The 21406-nt window shown below is 41.8% G+C and overlaps 1 protein-coding gene and 1 long non-coding RNA gene across 2 annotated transcripts; both read left to right on the plus strand.

The window, feature by feature from the left end:
* Positions 1-7320: 7320 nt before the first annotated feature.
* Positions 7321-9626, plus strand: LOC144602122 (uncharacterized). The gene is made up of 3 exons (XR_013548420.1): positions 7321-7440; positions 7717-7970; positions 9542-9626. It is a non-coding gene; the product is annotated as an uncharacterized LOC144602122 (long non-coding RNA).
* Positions 9627-12119: 2493 nt separating this feature from the next.
* Positions 12120-20875, plus strand: LOC144602354 (uncharacterized). Its single transcript, XM_078415395.1, has 6 exons — positions 12120-12247; positions 13003-13695; positions 16741-16931; positions 17661-17833; positions 18291-18540; positions 20126-20875. The coding sequence occupies exons 1-6, from the start codon at positions 12133-12135 to the stop codon at positions 20255-20257; spliced, it is 1554 nt and encodes a 517-aa protein (XP_078271521.1). The 5' UTR covers positions 12120-12132; the 3' UTR covers positions 20258-20875.
* Positions 20876-21406: the final 531 nt, after the last annotated feature.

Genomic DNA, 21406 nt, shown 5'->3' on the forward strand with positions numbered 1-21406 from the left:
TGTGCAAAGATGCTTAATTGTTCCGGAAACGCGATGGGCTTGAAAGTATCAAAAAAGTTGCAAAATGCTTTTCTATTACCGATTCGTTGCTTTTCAAAATATATTATTTTATTTGTTCTTCTAATTTATAAAGTCCTAACCCAGTTTATAATTACAATGTGATTGCTAAGCTTATTGAAAGAAATTGTCTTTAATTAAAATAAAACGTATTTGCACTAGAACGTTGTTCAAAGCAGCGAATTGACGACGCGTGAGTGTGTGGTATTAGGCTTAGTTCTATCCAAGTTTTTGCAATTAAAATTATTCTCCAAAACCTGTTTTGTGAAAAACACTTATTTTGAGAGTTGAGCAATTATATTAGAAGATAATACTATTTATTACCCGTCTCTTCACGACATTAATAAGATTACCATTTATGTTACGCAATCTTGGCGATAAAATTGTGAAATGGGGAACAGCGGCGCATTGGTAGAGCTGCAGTCTCACAGCGCCCAAAACCGGGGTTCGATTCTGACCTCGGGCTCTGTGGAGTTTTCACGTTCTCCCTGTGACCGCGTAGGTTTTCTCCTGCTGCTCCGGTTTCCTCCCATATCCCAAGGATGTGCGGGTTCGTACGTTAATTGGCTTCTGTAAATTGCCCCTAGTGTGTAGTGGGAAAACTAGTGTGAACGGATGATCAATGGTCGACGTGGACTCGGTGGGCTGAAGGGCCTTTTTCCGTGTTGTATCTCTAAATTAACCTGGTGGTTTACAAAAATTACACAAAGTGCTGGGGTAACTCAGTGGATTAGGCAGCATCTCCGGAGAACATTCATAGGTGACGTTTCGAGTTCAGAGGGAGGAGTTATTTGTCATTCAGGTCTGAAGAAGGGTCCTGACCCAAAGCTTACCCCAGGTCTTTGTGATGAAGCCTGGGAGTCATGATAAACCTCGGGGTTCATTGGCCGGTTAATATCAGTTATCCGAGCCAATTTTCCACACGTTTGGTGTGATGCTTCGATTTACCTGGCGAGAAATCACTGTCATTTCATGTATTTCTATCCAGAGATGCTGCCTGTCCCGCTGAGTTACTCCAGCATTTTGTGTCTATCTTCGTCATTTTTTAAAGTGTTGTTGCTGGAACGATTAGCCGATATAAGGTAAGCACTGCCTATATCACAATTAAAACACAGCCCTTGTGCTATAACTCCAGGATAAACGCTCAACTAAGAAAACCAAGCCCAAAGCCAAAGTATTATGTAACTATCTAACTGAATATACCAACGTATGCTAAGGACAATAAATAACTGTATGCATAAAGCAGCTACCTACATGTTAACTAACTCATTAAAAAATCGGATCATATAGCAAGTATATCAATGAGGTTATCAAGTGGGCACCTCCCTTCACTGAGGTAGGCCCACGATACCTCAAGACAGTTGGTTCTGGCGTCCCAGAACAACCCCCTCAATATCTGCTCTCATCACCTATGCTACCTGTATCTACGAAATAAAGGAAGCTGCTGCCAATTAACTCACTCTGTCCCATGCAAAGCGAGTAAGGGAGTAACATTGGCCACGTGTGATATACGCTCCCCCTCCCCTCCTCCTCCTTCCTCCCCCGCCTCCCCTCCACCCCTTCCCCCCACCCCCCCCCCCCTTCCCCCCACCCCCCCCCCCCCCCTTCCCTCCACCTTGATACACAACCGCTTCAGGTGCACGCAACTTGTTTTCCCCAACAGAGAAGATCAAATATACGTTAAAAGGAAAAGGCATGAATTCGGTTTAACAACTAGTTGTTTTAGTATCGTCACCAATATCATCAGAGCAGTTGGCGGAACTGTGAGTTTGCTTGTGCTCCATTTCCCCGGAACATGCATTTCGTAATATAATTGGGAAATAACACAAGCTGAGATGAAAACCTAGATGGTTATATTAGATACTGGCAACAATAAAAATTAATTTTTAGTTATTTAACTCTGTATATATTAAACATCAGGGCAGCGCAGCGGTAGAGCTGCTGCCTTACAGCGCCAGAGAACCGGGTTCGATCCTGTCCGGATCGCTGGGCTGAAGGGCCTGTTTCCGAACTGTATCTCTAAACTAGACTAAACTAAAACACAGTTATAAAATCAGCGATTAATAAAATCTATTTTTCTTTTTTTTTAAACGTGAACGGCGATTAACAATGGAGGCAGAAATGAAAGTATTGGAAATATTGGAGCATATGACATCATGAGGAATCGAAGCACCAAATTCATTTTCGGTGGGACTGATCCCTAGAGCATCCAATAAACCAAGATCTCTTCATGGATGTGAGCGGGGAACCCCATCTCCTCAGACGTTGTAATGACTAAATAACTAATTCGGGAACAATAGGAAGCAAAACATTTCGATTAAACGGCTTATTGGTCTGACTGTCACACACTTTGATTCGTCACCGAAGCAAACATTCACCTTCCTTCGGAAAGGTTCTCAAAGCGATTATTTGATCCAGAAAAGGTTTCCTTAGATGATGTTAGGATTGGGAGGCAGGAAGGACCGAAGAACTTTCCTCTGCGTCTTATTTGGGATGTTATAAATGATTGTGAATGATCAACCATGATCACATTGAATGGCCGAATGGCCCACTCCTGCACCTATTGTCTATTATCTGAAAAGGGACATTTGATAAGGGAAATAAGGCGGAGTAAGGCGTGAAGAAAGCACATTTTATGTTCAAATAATTTTTAAACATCCGATATTCCATGTCCTCCAGAAATGATGCCCGATCTGCTGAGTTACTCCAGCGTATTGTGCTTTTTGGGCAAACATTCACTTGGAGATATGAGGTATGAGTGGACCGATTGCTGTAAAATGTCACTACTCTGTGATTCCGCCCAAGTCACTCCGCAAAGCTGCATTCACCAAGGAAATTCACCAAGGAAATTCACAATGTATGACTTTGGTCATGTTAATCTCCCATTATGCCATGCCAGTGCAATCCTGATCATAACGGTGCAAATACGAAATTCTAATCTCACATCTGGTTTTTTTTGGCAACCAGTTTAAATCAAAATCCTCTGCCTATTGCCGCTAAAAATGGCTTCACCTTACTAGCTATAATAAAATGTTTTATGATTTTGAATACCAACCCCCCCCCCCCCCCCCCCCCCGGAGAGAGAGTGAAAGCAAGGGTTACTTAAAATTAAATAAATCAATATCACATCGCGGGGTTGTAAGCTGCCCAAACGAATTATGAGGTGCTATTCCTCCAATTTGCGTGTAGCCTCACTCTGACAGTGGAGGAGGCCGAGGACAGAAAGGACAGTGTGGGAATGGGAAGGGGAATCAAAATGTTTGGCAACCAGGAGATCACGTTGGCCAATGTGAACTGAGTGGAGATGTTCAGTGAAATGATTGCCCAGTCTGCGTTTGGTCTCGCCGATAAATAGGAGTCCACACCAAGAACAGCAGATACAAATGAGGTTAGAGGAGGTGCAAGTGAACATCTGCCTCATCTGAAAGGACTGTCGGATTCCCTGGATGGAGTCGAGGGAGGAGATAAAGAGATAAGTGCTGCATCTCCCGCGATTGCAGGGGAAAGTACCTGGGGAGGGGGAGGTTTGGGTGGGAAGGGATGACTGAACCAGAGAGTTGCTGAGGGAACAGTCTCTGTGGAAAGGGGTGGAGATGGGAAGACATGACTCGTGGTAGCATCCCATTGGAGGTGGCAAAAAATGTCGGAGGACCATGTGCTGCTTGCGAAGTACGATGGGGGTGAAAGGTGTGGACTAGGGGACTCTGTCCCTGTTGCGACTGGGATGAGGGGGAGCAAGAGCGGAGCTATGGGATACTGTAGATACATGTGGGCCTCATCTATGACAGAAGAGGGAAACCCCCATTCCCTAAAGAATGAAGACTTCTCGGATGTCCTGGTATGGGACACCTCATCATGGGTGCAGATGTGGCTGAGATGGCGGAATTATCAGTAGAGGATAGAGTCTTTGCAGGAAGCAGGGTGGGAAGAAGTGTAGCCTAGATAGCTGTGGGAGTCAGTAGGTTTGTAATAGATGTCAGTCGATTATCTCCTGTGTTAGAGATGGTGAGAACAAGAAAGGGGAGGGAGGTGTCAGAGATGATTCAAGTGAATTTGAGTGCAGGATGAAATTGGTAGTGAAGTTGATGAAGTCTATGAATTCTACATGGGTGCAGGAGGTAGCACCGATGCAGTCATCAATGTAGTGGGAATAGAGTTTTTGGATAGGGCTAGTGTATGCCTGGAACAGGGATTGTTTGACATACCCTACAAAGAGGCAGGCACAGCTGGGGCCCATGCAAGTGCCCATGGCTACGATATGGAGAAAGTGGAAGGAGTCAAAGGAGAAGTTGAGCATGAGGACTAGCTCCACTAGGCGTTGTAGAGTGTTAGTAGAAGGAAATTGGCTGGTTCTGCGGACGAGGAAGAAATGTTGGGCTTTAAGAACTTCTTGGTGGGGGATGGAGGTGTAGAATGATTGAATGGCCATAGTAAAGATAAGGGAACGGGGTCCTGGAAAACATAAATTATGAAAGAGATGAAGGGCATGTGAGGTGTCTTGGACGTAGGTCGGGAGGGATTGGACCAGGAGGATTAAGGTGGAGTTGAGTTATGTGGTCATGAATTCAGTGGGACGGGAGCAGGCAGAAACAGTGGGTCTGCCAGGGCAGTTCCATTTATGGATGTTTGGGAGAAGGTAAAACAGGGCTGTACGGAGGTGGGGAACAATAAGGTTGGAGGCTGAGGTGGGCAGATAGCTGGAAGTGATAAAAATGAGAGATGGTATGCAAGATAATGTTCTGGTGCTTAACTGTGGGCTTGTGGTCCTGGGGTGGGTAGGAGGAGGTGTCTAAGAGTTGGCGCCAGGCCTAAGCGCGGTAGAGGTCAGCTCGCCAGACTGCCATGGCACCTCATCAGCGGGTTTGATGATAATGTCAGGGCTGTTGCAGAGTGAGTGAATGGCTCACATCCAACACTATACCCAACAATGTCCCCATCAACACTATACCCACCTTGCAGAAATTGCAGAGTTGTGGACGTAGCCCAGACCATCACACAAAACAGCCTCACATCTATTGACTCCATCTACACTTCATGATGCCTTGGCAAGGTCATCAGCATAATCAAGGACAATCTCACACCCGCTCTCCCATCAGGCAAGAGGAACAGAAGTTTGAAAACACATACAGTACCTCTTCTTCTTCATTCGGGTCCATCATCCATGTTTCAAATGTTGACATCGCTGTCATCGCCCGTCCTGAAAAGGGCGCAAGCTTCCGGCGACAATCAGTGGGAGCCATCACTTGTTGCAACAGATGATCTTATCGAAACGTTTAAGATTGTTAAGGGGTTGGACACGTTAGAGGCAGGAAACATGTTCCCAATGTTGGGGGAGTCCAGAACAAGGGGCCACAGTTTAAGAATAAGGGGTAGGCCATTTAGAACTGAGATGAGGAAAAACATTTTCAGTCAGAGAGTTGTGAATCTGTGGAATTCTCTGCCTCAGAAGGCAGTGGAGGCCAATTCTCTGAATGCATTCAAGAGAGAGCTAGATAGAGCTCTTAAGGATAGCGGAGTCAGGGGGTATGGGGAGAAGGCAGGAACGGGGTACTGATTGAGAATGATCAGCCATGATCACATTGAATGGCGGTGCTGGCTCGAAGGGCCGAATGGCCTCCTCCTGCACCTATTGTCTCTTGTCTATTGTCTGTGATGGTGGTAGCAGAATTAGCTCAGGACACTTCCAGTTTCCAGCCCCACGACGTGGACGCTTCTGTTATGGGGCCATACAGTACCTCCAGATTCAGGAACAGTTTCTTCCCAGCTGTTACCAGGCAACTGAATGGTATTCTCATTAGCCAAAGCGGTTCTGACCTCCCATCTAGTTCATTGGAGACCTTTAAATGATCTTAAATAGGACTTTATCGGACTTCAATGTTATATCTTTGCACTACATGTTGTATCCTTTCTCTGTGCACAGCGGTCAACTTGATTGTATTCATGTGTCGCCTTTTCTTTGACTGTATAGCACGCAACAAAAGTTTTTCACCCTACCTCGATACATGTGACAATAAACCAAACCAAACTTCAAGGATGGCGTTAACTTAAAAAAAAAGACTAAACCTACTCTCTTTTAACAAGAAACTCAAGTTTAAGAATAAGGGGTAGGACATTTAGAACAGAGATGAGGAAAACTTTTTTAGTCAGAGAGCTGTGAATCTGTGGAATTCTCTGCCTCAGAGGGCAGTGGAGGCCAATTCTCTGAATACATTCAAGAGAGAGCTAGATAGAGCTCTTAAGGATAGCGGAGTCAGGGGGTATGGGGAGAAGGCAGGAACGGGGTACTGATTGAGAATGATCAGCCATGATCACATTGAATGGCGGTGCTGGCTCGAAGGGCCGAATGGCCTTCTCCTGCACCTATTTTCTATTGTCTATTTTCTATAAAAGACCAACTTTATAAACGAATAGACATTTCACTTCCCGCACTGCGCCGTCCAAACATTGGGGTGCCCACTGGTTGCAGAAGGCAGTTTACCTTGAAGATAAACACAAAATGCTGGAGTATCTCAGTGGGACAGTCAGCATCTCTGGATAGAAGGAATGGGCGATGTTTCGGGTCGAGACCCTTCTTTAGACTGAGAGTCAGGAGAGAGTGATTCACAGATACGGAAGGGTAATGTGTGAAAACGAGACATCAAAGGGGATGCGGGTCAAGGGAAATGTAGAATAGATCATTGTTAGCTAGGGGAAGGTGATAACGAAACATACAAAGATAAAATGTAATTAGGAAGACAGACTGGTCGGAGAACTAGGAATGGGGAGGGATGGAGAGAGAGGGAAAGCAAGGGTTACTTGAACTTAGAGAAGTCGATATTCATACCACTGGGTTGTAAGCCGCCCAAACGGTATGCATACCCAAGGGTATGAATATCGACCTCTAACTCGACATCCCCTTTGATGTCTCGTTTTCACACCCTACCCTTCCATATCTCAGTGTCTCCCTCTCCCCTGACTCTCAGCCTGAAGAAGGGTCTCGAACCGACATGTCACCCATTCCTTTCCTCCAGAGCCTGCCCCGCTGAGTTACTCCAGCATTTTGTATCTTCTATCTTCAGTGTAAACCATCACCTGCAGCTCCTTCCTGGGCAGTTTTTCCTTGCTGTGACCCCAATTTCTCACAATTCTCCTACACGTTTGGAACGACAGCTCCCGGAATGCATCCGCTGCGAATGAAAGCGGCTTGCGTCATAGCAACAAGGAGTCATAGCAACCTCGCAACACGCTTTGGAACATAGCAACTGGAGTTTGCGGTGCAGTTTCTCGCCCAGACAGGGTCTTCACGGTGAGCCAAGCAGGTCGTAGTGGGAAGAGAGAGATGCGTGTGTAAGACCAGTGGTCGCCAACACTTCCAGCATTTCGACAGCGTGCAGTATTGGCAAGGTGGTGTATAAAACAGATGATCAAATCAATGGTTGTATTGTAAGATTGCAATTCGGATTTCCAACACAATATTTGCAGTTTTTGTTTGTTTTCTGTAATCTTGACCTTAGTAAAAAAAAATCCCTGAGACTTCAAAGTAAAACAGTGTCACTCTCTGCGAAATAGGAAACAATGTTCCCTGATGTTCAAGTATCTTCAAACTATTTCTTTGTTTTAAAAAAAAATGACTTTAAACAGTACTGTGCTGTAAATATTTGCTGTTTGTGTGTGTCCAAGATCCTCTGTTTTAATTTGGACGGCGGCGCGGCGAAGAAGCGACCATGCCGGCAGTTTCTCCCAATCTACATTTCCACGGATTCCCTACATTGTTTGGACACGTTAAGGACACGAATATCACCTTTGTTGTCGACACGTCGCAAAGCATGCAATTGCACCTCAGTGCAATCAAGTTTCACCTTAAGGAAGCACTTTTGGCTAAGGCTTATACTACACTCTCCAGTCGTTTTAATATTGTGGAGTTTTCCAATAAGGTAGAGTTTACGTCTTCAACCTTGAATGTATAATTTACACCTATTCGCAAATGGAAAGTTTCACGAGGAAATTATTATTTATTATAGCCCTAGTTACATTTATTTATTAGCTGAAATCATATTGATATGTGGTATACTCAATATATATGCTTTGAGCCCATTAAACAATTTGTATACAGAATTTCTGGTAAATTATCAGAATTATTTGATCTTGAAAATGTAAATGTTCAAAAGTCATAAGAGCAGAATTAAGCCATTCCACCCAACGAGGCTACTCCGTCATTCAATCATGACTGGTCTATCTTTCCCTTTCAACCCCATTCTGCCTTCTCCCCATAACCCTTGACACCCTTACTAATAAAGAATCTGTCAATCTCCTCCTTAAAAGTGCCCATGGACTTTGTCCCCACGACGGCCTGTGGCAATGAATTCCACAGATTCACCATCCTCTGACGAAAGAAATCCCTCCTCATCTTTCCAAAGGTACGTCCTATTTTTCCGAGGCTCTGACCTCTGATCCTAGACCCCCCCACTAGTCCTCTCCAGTTTCACTCTATTCAGGCCTTTCACTGTCAGTAAGTTTCAATTAAATCCCCCAAATAAATTCCAGTGAGTACAGGCCCAGTGCTGTAAAATAATTATCATATGTTAACCTAATCATCCCTGGGATCATTCTCGTAAACCTCCTCTGGACCCTCTCCAGTGCTGGCAAATCCTTTGGGGCTCAAAACTCCTCACAATACTTCAAATGTAGTCGGATCAGTGCCTTATAAAGCCTCAGCATGACATCCATGTTATTGATTGCTACATTGAAATGATTGATAAAATATCAATTTTAATGCATACTTAGTAGGAAGTCTGAGAAAGGGTCTCGACCTGCAACATCACCCATTCCTTCTCTCCAAAGATGCTGCCTGTCCCCTTGAGTTACTCCAGCATTTTGTGTCTTTCTAGGCATACTTACATTTGAATTAGCGAATTAACATAAACGCAGGAAAATCACGCTAAAACGTTATAAAACACCAGCTTGCCCTTAACTGGAGTACTGTGTTCATTTCTGGTTGTTATGTTATAGGAAGGATATGAAAGAATTGGGAGGGGCTTCAGAAAACAAAATAAAAATAGTTTCTGGGATAAAGCTATACGTTACAAGGCAAGAGTGGCTCGGACATTGGAGAAGAGAAGGCTGAGGGAGATTTGATAAAAGCAATTTAAATTATGTTGTACCTGGGTAGAATGGATAATGGTAGGTTGTTCCCTCTGGTGAAGGCTTTGAGGACTAGAAGTCACAAATGGAAAATTATGAGTGACATGAGAAAAAAATATTTTAAACGTGTGGTTCTAATCTGGAATGCACTACTTGCAGGGCTGGTGGAGATAGGTTCCATAGTGGACTTCAAAGGAAACAGGACAAATATATGGTGGAGTCAAATTTCCAAGGGCTCAGTGGTGGATGTAGAGAATCTTCGGGTTAAAATGGCGGTGCATGCATAATGGGCTGAATGGCCTCCCTCTGTGTTGTAACCATGCTGTGATTCTATGGATAACTAATGCTGCCTCCTTTCACACAGGTAACCAAATGGTGTGACCATGTGGTAACATGTACCCCCCAGACCGTTTTCAGTGCGGTGCAATGGCTTCAGTCGCTTACCTGTACACTGGGTAGGGATCTGCTCAGTGCATTAACAGCAGCATTTGATGATCCTATGTGTCAGGCTATCTACCTGGTGACAACCGGTCTACCTGACAATACCTTAAAGGATATTTTTCATGCTCTACCATACCTATCCCGTGGTCGTCCATTGCACACCTTCTACTTGTCGGACAAATGGATAGACAGTGAAAGTCGAGAGTTTCTGCAGAGAATCAGCATGCTTACCCAGGGCAGTGCTCATCTCATTAGACTCAGCCACTGTGGAGCAATCGAACAGGTAACTCACGGAAATTAAATACCCTTACAGAAAGCATACTGTCAAGTTGCAGCAGAGCTTGGTTTGGCAAAAAGCTGTGCCCAAGACTGCAAGAAATAACATACATTTGTGGATGTAGCCCAGTCCATCACACTGACCAGATTCCTCACAATTGACTTCATCTACCCTTCACACTGCCTCAAAATCAGCCAACATAATCAAGGACCTTTCTTACCCCAGTTATACTAACTTCTCCCCGCTCCTGTTGGGGAAGATGCAGAAGTTTGAAAGTGCATTTCACCAGACTCAGTAACAGCTTTTCCCCCTCTGTTTTCAGACTTCTGAACAATCCTTCTGCAAGCTAGAGAACAGACCTGATTTTCCAACCTACTTCTTTGCAGACATTAGACTTTTTGTCTGGAAATTTGAGTTGAGTTAAGTTAAGTTGAGTTGAGTTGTATTGAATTAAAATATACAACAGCAAGACAGGCCCTTTACAGTAAGATGGATTCAGTACAAAGAAGCAAAGGCGAACAAAGACAATCACCTTGGAAACGTCTAGGTTCTGTTGCATGGGTCTCTTTTCCTTTTGCCATGTTCTGCTGATCCCACCCCCCCCCAGCACAAATGAACACCTAATTCACTTTTTCACTTTGATCTTAGTTTCTAACTGGCAATTTCCTGAGCTACCATAATCTTTCTCCTTCTGATGAAAAATTTGAACTGCCGCTATTGTAAGCTAATTGTCCTTATACTAAATATGTGCGCTAATGATACTCCATGCTTGTTACTTTACATAGGTGATAGTCTGCACTTAAACAGAAACAAAAACAGACCAAGACAAAAATGAAAGCAATTTTGATTGCGACCATTTTCTTTCCTGGAAAGTTTGCTAAATATTATGAAGAAAATGCCTCGTATTATGAAGCAATCTAATCATTTATTAATTGTTGCATAGGTGATTCCAATTTACCCTGAAGACCGTTCAATCTCTGGGCCTCTGTACTCGGCTCCAAAATACTGCAGTGTCAAAACTCCACTGGATAAAAGCCCATGGGAAGAATGTTCCGATGCGGAAGCTCTTCACATGCATTCAGCAAATTTTTATGATCCAAGGAAATCTGCAAGGTGAGTTGCTTTTTCTATGCATTTTACGATTTAAAAATATTGGTAATCATTATTATCATAAAACTTACTAAACATAATTCTCCATTATTCTGTAATTTGTAATGTTGCGTGGCACATTAGACACCAGAGCGCACATTTCTGTTAATTGCTTAAATATTTCAAATATCTTTGTCAATAGTTTCTGCAAATATACTGACCCGTGGGCAGGACATCTCAGATCAAGCCACTTGGTTTTTGGAACTTCTGTCCTTGCAAGGCAAGAGTCTGATGGATTCTTTTACCTGGGCAAAATCAAACAAGAGGTGGAGTGAAATTTTAGTTTCGTTATTTACGTTGATGTAGGAATAACATTTACTAATTTTGCCACAATCTCGGATTGGCTATTTATTTGCCATTGTTACTTATCAATTACTATTTGCTAAAGTTCTTCATGTGCCATGGATATGTGACATCATATATTCCATGTTGATCTATCAATCAAAAAATTATAAAAATAAATGCAAAGATTAAGGTAAAGATAAATCAGGGCCATGGATTTGAGATACAGAAGGGTTGCTTGCTGAAGCAGTCAGCAAAGAACATCTGTGACCTTCAGTGAGCATGAATGAAATGTATATAAACTTCAAGAAAAGATGGTGTTTCAGAGAAGGAAGTGAGATACATTGCTATTCTATTGTCTGAAGTTACTTCCGTTGGTATTTACCTTACAACTTTGATCCATGTTGCATAGTGCTAAACCTCACCTCAAGAACCCACAAAAATGGAATCAGTGGCCTTTTGAGAGAGGGCGACCTGATTGGAATCTGTGTAAATCTAAACCATATTATGGAGTCAAATTATTGCACAGCAGAATATATATGTTTGATGTCACATATCCATAGCACATGAAGAACTTTAGCAATTAGTACCTGTCTTCAATGTTTGAATATTATGCTCCATAGAGCAAGTAATCAAATGAAATCCAGCATAAAAAGCATTGCAAAATAACTACTTCTTCCCATTGCCAGATAAGAAAAGGAATATTTCTGATTGAGTTCGACAAGTCTACTATGGATCAAAATGACAAGTGTCAAATCTTTGTGCAGAAGACTGCATTGCCTGACATTATCCAATATAATGAAGGAATGCGGCATGCTGTGGTCCCAGGTGACAATGTACTAGCACCTTGGGAATCAGACAGAGTCAGATATGGTCCTGGAGTAGTGGTGTTTGGCATTGAAACCAGAGATCCTCTGCAAGGTATGGTATCCAATTTGAAACATTACACACTTTTATGACCATTGTCCCGGTTGGAGCTGCCTTGGTCCTTATTTATCTTTGTCATTTCCATTTGAATCCAGGATTTGGAAGATAAATTCCAAAGGGGTACAAATGGTCAATTAGATGATAGCAAATCTACACCACACTGGGACATAGAAGAAATTGCAGATAGAAGGAATTGTTTTACAAAAAAAGAAACAGTGCTGCAGTAATCAGTCTGAAGAGGGGTCCCGACCAGAAACATCACCTAATCATGTTCTCCAGAGAAGCTGGCTGTCCTGCTGAGTCACTCCAGCACTTTGTGTCTTTTCTTTCCACCATATTGGCGTTATTGTGATCAAGAGTAGAATATTGTTTAATCCACTTCTGCCTACCTGAGCTGCCTGTTGATGTTCAATATTGATACATTATAAAAATAACCTATGCTTTTACGCTGAATGTACAAACTGCATACAGACAGCACCCATAGTCAGGATCAAACTCGTGTCTCTGGCGCTATAAGGCAGCAACTCTATCGCTGTGCCACTGTGCCACCCCTGATGGAGATGATAGTTTAGATTTTCAGCTCCGAAGCTGTCTTGTTCCTTTTTGAGATATTATTACAGCTACTTATAAATTAACAGATAAAATTGATAGCCAGACCTGTTGTTCTTCTGGTGGTATAATGTGTCTTGTACATTAATGTTAAAATTATGGTTTCAGACTAAAATGCTTTTTTACTTTCTATTAAATAGCCATGGAAGATGATGAAATCTCTGTAAAGTTCTGGAATGCAAAAACTGTCAATGTTTCCAAAAATGTAGCCATGTGGATTCCATCGGCTATGTATAAAAGAGTTCTACAAGAGTTGTTAACTCCATTATCATCCAGGCATCAACTAATGGATAATGAATTTACTAGTTGTCGTGATGTTTATCTACATGGGCCTCATGTGAGTGAGCTAGCTCATCAATGCCATTTTGAACCAATGTGTACCCAGTCCTCGTTTTCAAATTTCCCTGGCCTCGATCCATATCATAATTACTGGAATGGGTTTTATCATGGTTTCCATTGTTTGCCAGTCTGCCCTCCATGTTGCTGTTTCCAAGAAGTGATTCCTCCTGCAGGATGGTGGCCAGTAACTCCAAAATATATCAACTCAACAACTTGTGACAAAGATGCATTGGACAAGAAAGTTACTTTGCAGCTTCAGGAGTTAGATGTTCCAAAAAATAAATTCTCTGAAAAATTGCTGTCTTCACCTTCTTCAGCTTCATCGTCTGAAGATTCTGATAGTAGCCTAGAGACAACTGTTTGTAAACCTACTTTGGAACATAAGGGAGTAAACTCAGACTCGTTGTTGGAGCGATCGAGAAGCAAAGGCAGAGGCAGGCCTGAATGGAGGTATTGGAGCCAAAGCCACCAAAAGACCCACGGAAAGAAACCAGGTAATGGTAAATTTTTCTTCCATTCATCTGGGGGACAAGTTTTCTTGGACTTTTCTTATTCATGCAAAGCAAATCTTCACCAAACTTCCTCTCACGAAGCTGGGTGGCAGTGTTAGCTGCGAGGAGGATGTTAGGAGGCTGCAGAGTGACTTGGATAGATTAGGCGAGTGGGCAAATGCATGGCAGATGCAATATAATGTGGATAAATGTGAGGTTATCCACTTTGGCGGCAAGAACAGGAAAGCAGAGTATTACCTGAATGGTGGCAAATTAGGAAAAGGGGAGATGCAACGTGACCTGGGTGTCATGGTGCACCAATCATTGAAAGCAAGCGTGCAGGTGCAGCAGGCAGTGAAGAAAGCGAATGGTATGTTAGCATTCATAGCAAGAGGATTTGAGTATAGGAGCAGGGTGGTTCTGCTGCAGTTGTACAGGGCCTTGGTGAGACCGCACATGTAGTATTGTGTACAGTTTTGGTCTCCTAATCTGAGGAAAGACATTCTAGCCTTAAAGGGAGTACAGAGAAGGTTCACCAGATTGATCCCTGGGATGGCAGGACTTTCATATGAAGAAAGACTGGATAGACTAGGCTTATACTCGCTGGAATTTAGAAGACTGAGGGGGGATCTTATAGAAACATATAAAATTCTTAAGGGGTTGGAGAGGCTAGATGCGGGAAGATTATTCCCGATGTTGGGGAAGTCCAGAACCAGGGGTCACAGCTTAATGATAAGGGGGAAGTCTTTTAGGACCGAGATGAGAAAACATTTCTTCACACAGAGTGGTGAGTCTGTGGAATTCTCTGCCACAGAAGGTAGTTGAGGCCAGTTCATTGGCTATATTTAAGAGGGAGTTAGATGTGGCCCTTGTGGCTAAAGGGATCAGGGGGTATGGAGAGAAGGCATGTACAGGTTACTGAGCTGGATAATCAGCCATGATCATATTGAATGGCGGTGCAGGCTCGAAGGGCCGAATGGCCTACTCCTGCACTTATTTTCTATGTTTCTATGTTTCATGCTGCAGCAGTGGAATTGTACTGATAGATAATATATTTGGCCGAGGAAACAGATCATTTGCATACATGTTGTTAAACATTTAAACTTTAATTCCTCTTGTTTATTTCTGAAAGCAAGCGATGTAAATGTTTAATTTAATAAATGATGTACAGACACACCTCTTTTAACATCTCATGCATATGTTGCATGGCTTCAGGATCTCTCTTCATTTAATCTCCTATAGCTGCTGACAATAGCAAACATCCCCAAGGCAGCTCTAGAATGCAAAAATAGTGCTTGTTATGATGATATATAATGTGTCTACATGTTTTAATAATACCTATGATAAATTCTATAACTAAATGTGGTCAATGTGTATTTGGTCTGCTGCATTTTTAAGGAGTAAATCTGTAAATCATTAAAATGTTCCCGATTAAAGTCTTATCTTATTAAAGTGCTGAGTTTAGTTTGGAGATACAGCATGGAGCAGGCCCTTCGGCCCACCGAGACCGTGCCAACCAACGTTCACCCGTACTCTAGTTCAATGTTATCCTACACACTATGGGTAATTTATAGAAGCCAATTAACCTACAAACCTTCATGTCTTTCGGATGTGGGAGGAATCCAAAGCACCTGGACAAAACCCACGTGGCCACAGGCAAAACGTACAAACTCCATACACACAACTGATGATGGCCATTTTTGCAGCAGCCTTCTTACCATCCGATCTACCTATGAGACCACTTTCAGGGAACTATGTCATTGTGCTCTTAGATCCCTCTCCCCAGAGTTCACTGTGGTCTCTGCCCTGGTTTGACTACCCAAAACGCAACACCTCGCATTTGTCCGCATTCAACTCTATTTGTCATTCCTTGGTCCAATTTCCCAGCTGATCAAGATTCCACTGTATTTCTTGATAACCATCTTCACTGTCTGCAAGGCCACTATTTTGTGATACCACTATTTTGCAATCAATCTACAGTTTTAGGATGCACCAGAGTAAGAGAATAGATAATATTTGATCTGGATGTAGCAATATACATCAGTCCCTGTTTAAAATCAAAAAAAATCCCACTAACCTTGTTTTTTATCCTATTTTTCTAATTGATTTCAGGATTATTAAAAGATCATAGTGCTGGGATTATATGGCGATTATGTAATGCTATTGAAAAAGAAGCAGATCTAAATACATACTAGGCAGATGCCTAATTTTTAAGTGTTTTTTTAGTTGATTATAAATAGTCATCCTTGTTACCTAATGTATATTTATATATAAACAGATACAATATATTCTAGGATACGTACTGAACATTTGGATTGATTTGTGAGACCTTAACCAATGATTCACAAAAACCAAATCATCCTGCCCTCCAACCATAAGAGAATTTTGCATTAATCAAGGCCTGTGAAACGTATTAACATTGTATTAAAAACATGAATTAAGATTATGATAGGCTATCAGTAAGAATAATATCCAATTGTCATGGATAGGACAGGATTGGAAGGACATGGACCAAATGCTGGCAGGTGGGACGAGTGTAGCTGGGACATGTTGGCCAGTGTGGGCAAGTTGGGCCGAAGGGCCTGTTTCCACGCTGTATCACTCTATGACTCTAATAGGGAAAATCATCTGATCTGGTACCATACCTCCAAAGGTCCTGTTATGGTTGTTTTTCAGTGTTATGTGTGCCAGCTTACTGGCGTAAAATACTGCTTTATTTGGTATAATACCAGCTGCTACTGAAATCCCAATCTTTACACAGTTTATATATGATACAGTACACATATGATATAATTGCAGGTATTAATCTTTTTTTTTAGTCAAGGATAATGTTCACATATTTCTAATGTGATTTTTTGAAATGTTGATGGATTTGCAGACTCAGCTGGATCATTAGCAGTGGATACATGAAAGATACATGGGGGGGGGGGAAAGGGAGTGAAAGAGTGAAGGACATTTGATCATTTATTCTCACAATATGACAGAACAGCGTTTGCCAGGCTTTGGATCCACTTACTACCATACTACCCAATAGCGCTCTTTTCACAGAAACGTCTTCAAGTCCATTGAGAGGTGCATCTGACAGCAGTCACCTGAAATCTTCTGTGCAGCTTCAGACTCTTGGACCAACAAACCGCTGTGCAATGTTTGAAAGTGTTGACCACGCAAGTTCTCAGAACAGAGTCACAATGAAAGATGTTCTGACATATCAGAAGCATCACATCACATCATCTACTGGGGTATGCTTCCAAAATGATTGATGATATTCACAAAATTATAATATTTCAGAGATCTTATGTATTTGGTTTATGCCCTTCACACTTCTTAACTGCTTGTCTTTCTTCCTTAAACATAGAATTACCTTCAATTCCTATCCAAAACAGGATTCAGTATTTTATATTTTAATTTCCTTTTCTTCACCTACACTCTTCCCAAGATTACCTCATCATATTTCAGTAAAGGTGAATAAACACCTACGCCTGAGACTCAGCTAACGTCACGTTACACCACCCTGCTGTCTTTCATAGATAGGAGTCATAATAACGCATTATCCTGCATTCTTCTCCACCAAACCTGTTATTAGAAAAGAACAACTGGTGTTTTGAGTTATCTCCTCATTCATACTTTGATCGTTAACAATTTTTTTTTATAATACCGTTCTCTAAGGATTAGATTAACTATTAGACAATAATTCCAGTGGGATTCTGAGAACCAGAAAATTCTTCAATCCAATAAGTCTTATACGTTTGACCAAAAATCTAGGAATGAAGGAGAACACTTCAATCTAGTAATGAATGAGAATACTTCAATAAACTGTCAGTGTGTAGCTCTTCTCCGTCTTCACTCTCCACTTCCTTAAAAGAAAAATGTGACCCATATACTAGATTTTCCCACGATTTAAAATAAAACAGAAAAGTATATGTTTTCTTCAAATAAAAATATGATTTCTTTTTGATTTCCATGACCAGGTGCAATGTCCACCAATTCAAGAGCGTTTGGGAGAGAGTCAATTGTCACATGACCATCAACATCAGGAGGCCACACAGAGATCAAGAATGAAAAAACTGCAGCGACGTCTGTGGGAGAAAGAACGAGAGCACCAATGTGAAAACAAGTATCAAACCATTCAGGAAAAGCGCAGGTATATCAGTGTTTGAAAGTACTGGAACACAACAGATGTTAACCATTGCAAAACTCTGAAATCAATTAGAAAAAAGAAAAGACGGGACAATCAAAATTAAAGAATGGCCAGTCTGTAATCCAGGAATACACAATCATTTGGGAATGGATATCTGTAGAACAATGGTACAGCGATAATCAACAATGTAAGATTTTCACATCAGGACTGAAGTGTATTCCCAGTTCCATCAAGCTAAATAACAGTCTTTAGGTAACATGTTGAAACTTTCAGTCTACAAATGAAATCTGTTGATGATTTAACAGTGATGATTGCAAACCCAAATGATTCTCAATACTCTTTGTTGTTGTGTATTTTGAGAACAGAAATTTTATTTGCGCAGATGCAATAATAAAGTTATTTTTGTATCATTTTTCACACCTTTTAAGACTGATTCGATTCACTTTTTTTTTGCCTTAAGGGAGAAAGTGCTTCATCGACTGCAGAACGATTTTAAACAGATGGAAGATGAAGAGCAGAAGTTGGACAAAATGGAGAGAGCGAAGCAGTGTTTGCAGCAGAAGACTCGAAGCAGGATCCAGTCTATTGCTTGTGAGGAGAAGGAGAAAGAAGCCCGCAGGTTGGCACATCTCCAGCAGGTGACAGCAAGAAAGGATATGATGGAGGCAGAGAAAATGAAAGCAGTTGAAATAAAAGAAATGCAGCTGCAGGTACCGTACACAGGAAACTACTCATTTGAAAAGTAAAACGTACAAAATAACCTTTGTTCTCACCATCCCTCCGCCACCCAAGTCGCAACAACTTCTCCTTATCACCTAGCAAATAGCCTGTTTCCTTTAGCATCATTACTCTCTTGCGTATCTTTTATTCATTTGTTCTATATCTCTCTATCTATACTTCTCGTTTCACTTTCCCCTGACTGTAGTCTGAAGATGGGACTCAACCGGAAACGTCACCCATTCCTTCTCTCCAGAGACGCTGCCTGTTGTTACAGCTGAGTTACACCAGCATTTTGTGTCTATCTTTGGTTTAAACCAGCACCTGCAGTTCCTTCCTATACTAAGAATGATGTTAAGAATTAAGAGGTAGGTCATAGGCTATTCCAGTCCGTTCTACCTCTTGGTGGTTTGGGTGAAATGTTCCTGTGCCTCAAATGCACTTTCGCCCAAATGCCCCCACCCCAATTCTTTCAGAGTCCAAAAGGCTAACGTTATGTTACCCGTAAGGGAACCTGTGTGATAGTGTTAACAATGTGCCTGCTACCTTTTCTTGGTGATGAGTTTGTAGATTTGGGAGGTGCTACCAGAGTACCTGCATTTTGTAGATGGTCCGCATTGCAGCCATTATTGTGCACCTGGGGTAGAGAGACAGAAGCCACTGCAGATGCTGGAATCTTGAGTAAAAACAAAGTGCTGGAGTAACACAGCTGGTCAGGCAGTATCACTGGAGGACAGGGATAGGCGACGTTTCAGGATCATTGAAATGTACTGAATAGTGAAAGGCTTGGATAGAGTGGATGTGGAGAGGATGTTTCCACTAGTGGGAGAGTCTAGGACCAGAGGTCATAACCTCAGAATTAAAGGACGTTCTTTAAAGAAGGAGACGAGGAGAAATTTCTTCAGTCAGAGGGTGGTGAATCTGTGGAATTCTTTGCCATAGAAGGCGGTGGAGGCCAAATCAGTGGATATTTTTAAGGCAGAGATAGATAGATTCTTGATTAGTTCGGGTGTCAGAAGTTATGGGGAGAAGGCAGGAGAATTGGGTTAGGCGAGATACTGTAGATTAGCCATGATAGAATGGCAGAGTAAACTTGAAGGGCCAAATGGCCTAGTGCTATTCCTATCACTTATGACCTTATGATAAGAGCCTGTCCATGTCTGCTGGAGGTGCTGCTTGACCAGCTGTATTACTTCAGCAATGTTTAGGGTGCTGCTTTGCCCTGGATGGTGTTGACATTTTAGAGAGCTGTTGAAGCTGCACTCACTCGGGCAAATGCAGAATATTTCGTAATGCTGCTGACTTGTGCCTTCTGGATGGTGGAAGGGATTTGGGGTAGCAGAGGAAGGCCACTAGTCATTATATACCTATGCCTCTCACCTGCAATTGAACGCACAGAATTTATGTAACTGGCCCAGTTGAGTTTCTGGTCAATGTTGATGGCAGGCGCAGAGAGGATAATGCAATTGAATGTCGTGTAGATGCGTTAGACCTATTTTAGTAACTCTGATCATTCCCAACATCTTTGTGGTGCAAATGTTAAGTGAAAACCTTTTTCTCACTCCTCATGTTCTCTAGCAAGCAAGAAGAAAGCGAGTGGAACAACACAATAAAATGGTGGCAGAAAAGTTCCAGGAAGCAGAAAAGCTGAACGAAGAACAAGAGACAACCCTGAAAAAGCAGCAAATGAAACATATTTCACCATTTTAGAAGGGAGTTGACCAGCTTTTGGATTTTTCTTGATAGGTAGTAGCTTTGTAAAATGTTCCTTGGATTTAGCAATGTGACCCAAAGTCAATGTATTACACATGACTCTAAGAACCCATCAATATTGGTATGCAATACAGCATTCACATAATGTTGCAGAGCCAGTTTTTCAGAAGAACGTCTCCTTGTATTATGCTTGGGAAGCTTACAACCCAATGGTATGAACATTGAATTCTCCAATTTCAACTAATATTCCCATAATTTGCCCTCTTTCCCTTGCCCCCACCGATCTGGTGAGCACCTGTTTCCTCTCCACTGTAGAGTAGTAATCCATCCCCCAAGTCCCATATTTCCTTTTATCCTCTTTACCCTCCCATCACCACCTTCTCCCCCTCCCATCACCACCTTCTCCCCCTCCATTCCTTCAACCCACATTCCTCCCTCAGGCTGCACATTTCACCCTTCCACTTTAACACCCTTTCAGCTCCTTTTCACCTCTTGACCGGGAATACTTTTTCATTTTTTAAATGTAATTGTTTGGCCTAACATTGTTTCTGTTGTATAATCAGTAATCCTCGGTTTGAATTGTAGCTTGGATATTTTAGCAAATCAACATTAAAGATGGCATTATGTAATCCTAACCTTGAAATTATTTTAATGTTAAATGTATTAAGAATCAATTTTGAAAATGTATTCCTTCAACAGAGAGGGTGTCGATTCCTTCCAAGACAAAGGAAGTTAGATAATTTGTGTATCATTTATTTTGGAATTTTTCAAATTCTTATGTCATTAGATTTAGATGTTTATTTTATTAATATTAGATTTAGACACCCATTTCAATATAGCACATTATGAGTTAATGAAGAAGGGTCTCGACGCAAAAAGTCACCCATTCCTTCTCTCCCGAGATGCTGCCTGTCCCGCTGAGTTACTCCAGCATTTTGTGTCTACCTTCGATTTAAACTAGCGCCTGCAGTTTTCTTCCCCTACACTTTATAAATTAATTGATTCATGTAATCCTAAATAAAATTGTCACTGACAAAGAATTATACAAAAGGAGTGCATGATTCATTTATGTTCTGTTTTAAAATTGTTTTCTATTCAAACGCAATAGCCTGGCACTTCGGGAATAGTTGTTTCATTAGTTTGAAC

The sequence above is a fragment of the Rhinoraja longicauda genome, chromosome 18 (assembly GCF_053455715.1).
Source record: "Rhinoraja longicauda isolate Sanriku21f chromosome 18, sRhiLon1.1, whole genome shotgun sequence".
Taxonomy (NCBI): domain Eukaryota; kingdom Metazoa; phylum Chordata; class Chondrichthyes; order Rajiformes; family Arhynchobatidae; genus Rhinoraja; species Rhinoraja longicauda.

Coding starts and splice junctions, on each gene's coding strand:
- LOC144602354 (XM_078415395.1), top strand. CDS start 12,133: ATGCGGCATGCTGTGGTCCCAGGTGACAATGTACTAGCACCTTGGGAA. Junction 16,932..17,660: donor ACATCACATCATCTACTGGG/GTATGCTTCCAA, acceptor TTCCATGACCAG/GTGCAATGTCCACCAATTCA. Junction 18,541..20,125: donor TAAAAGAAATGCAGCTGCAG/GTACCGTACACA, acceptor CATGTTCTCTAG/CAAGCAAGAAGAAAGCGAGT.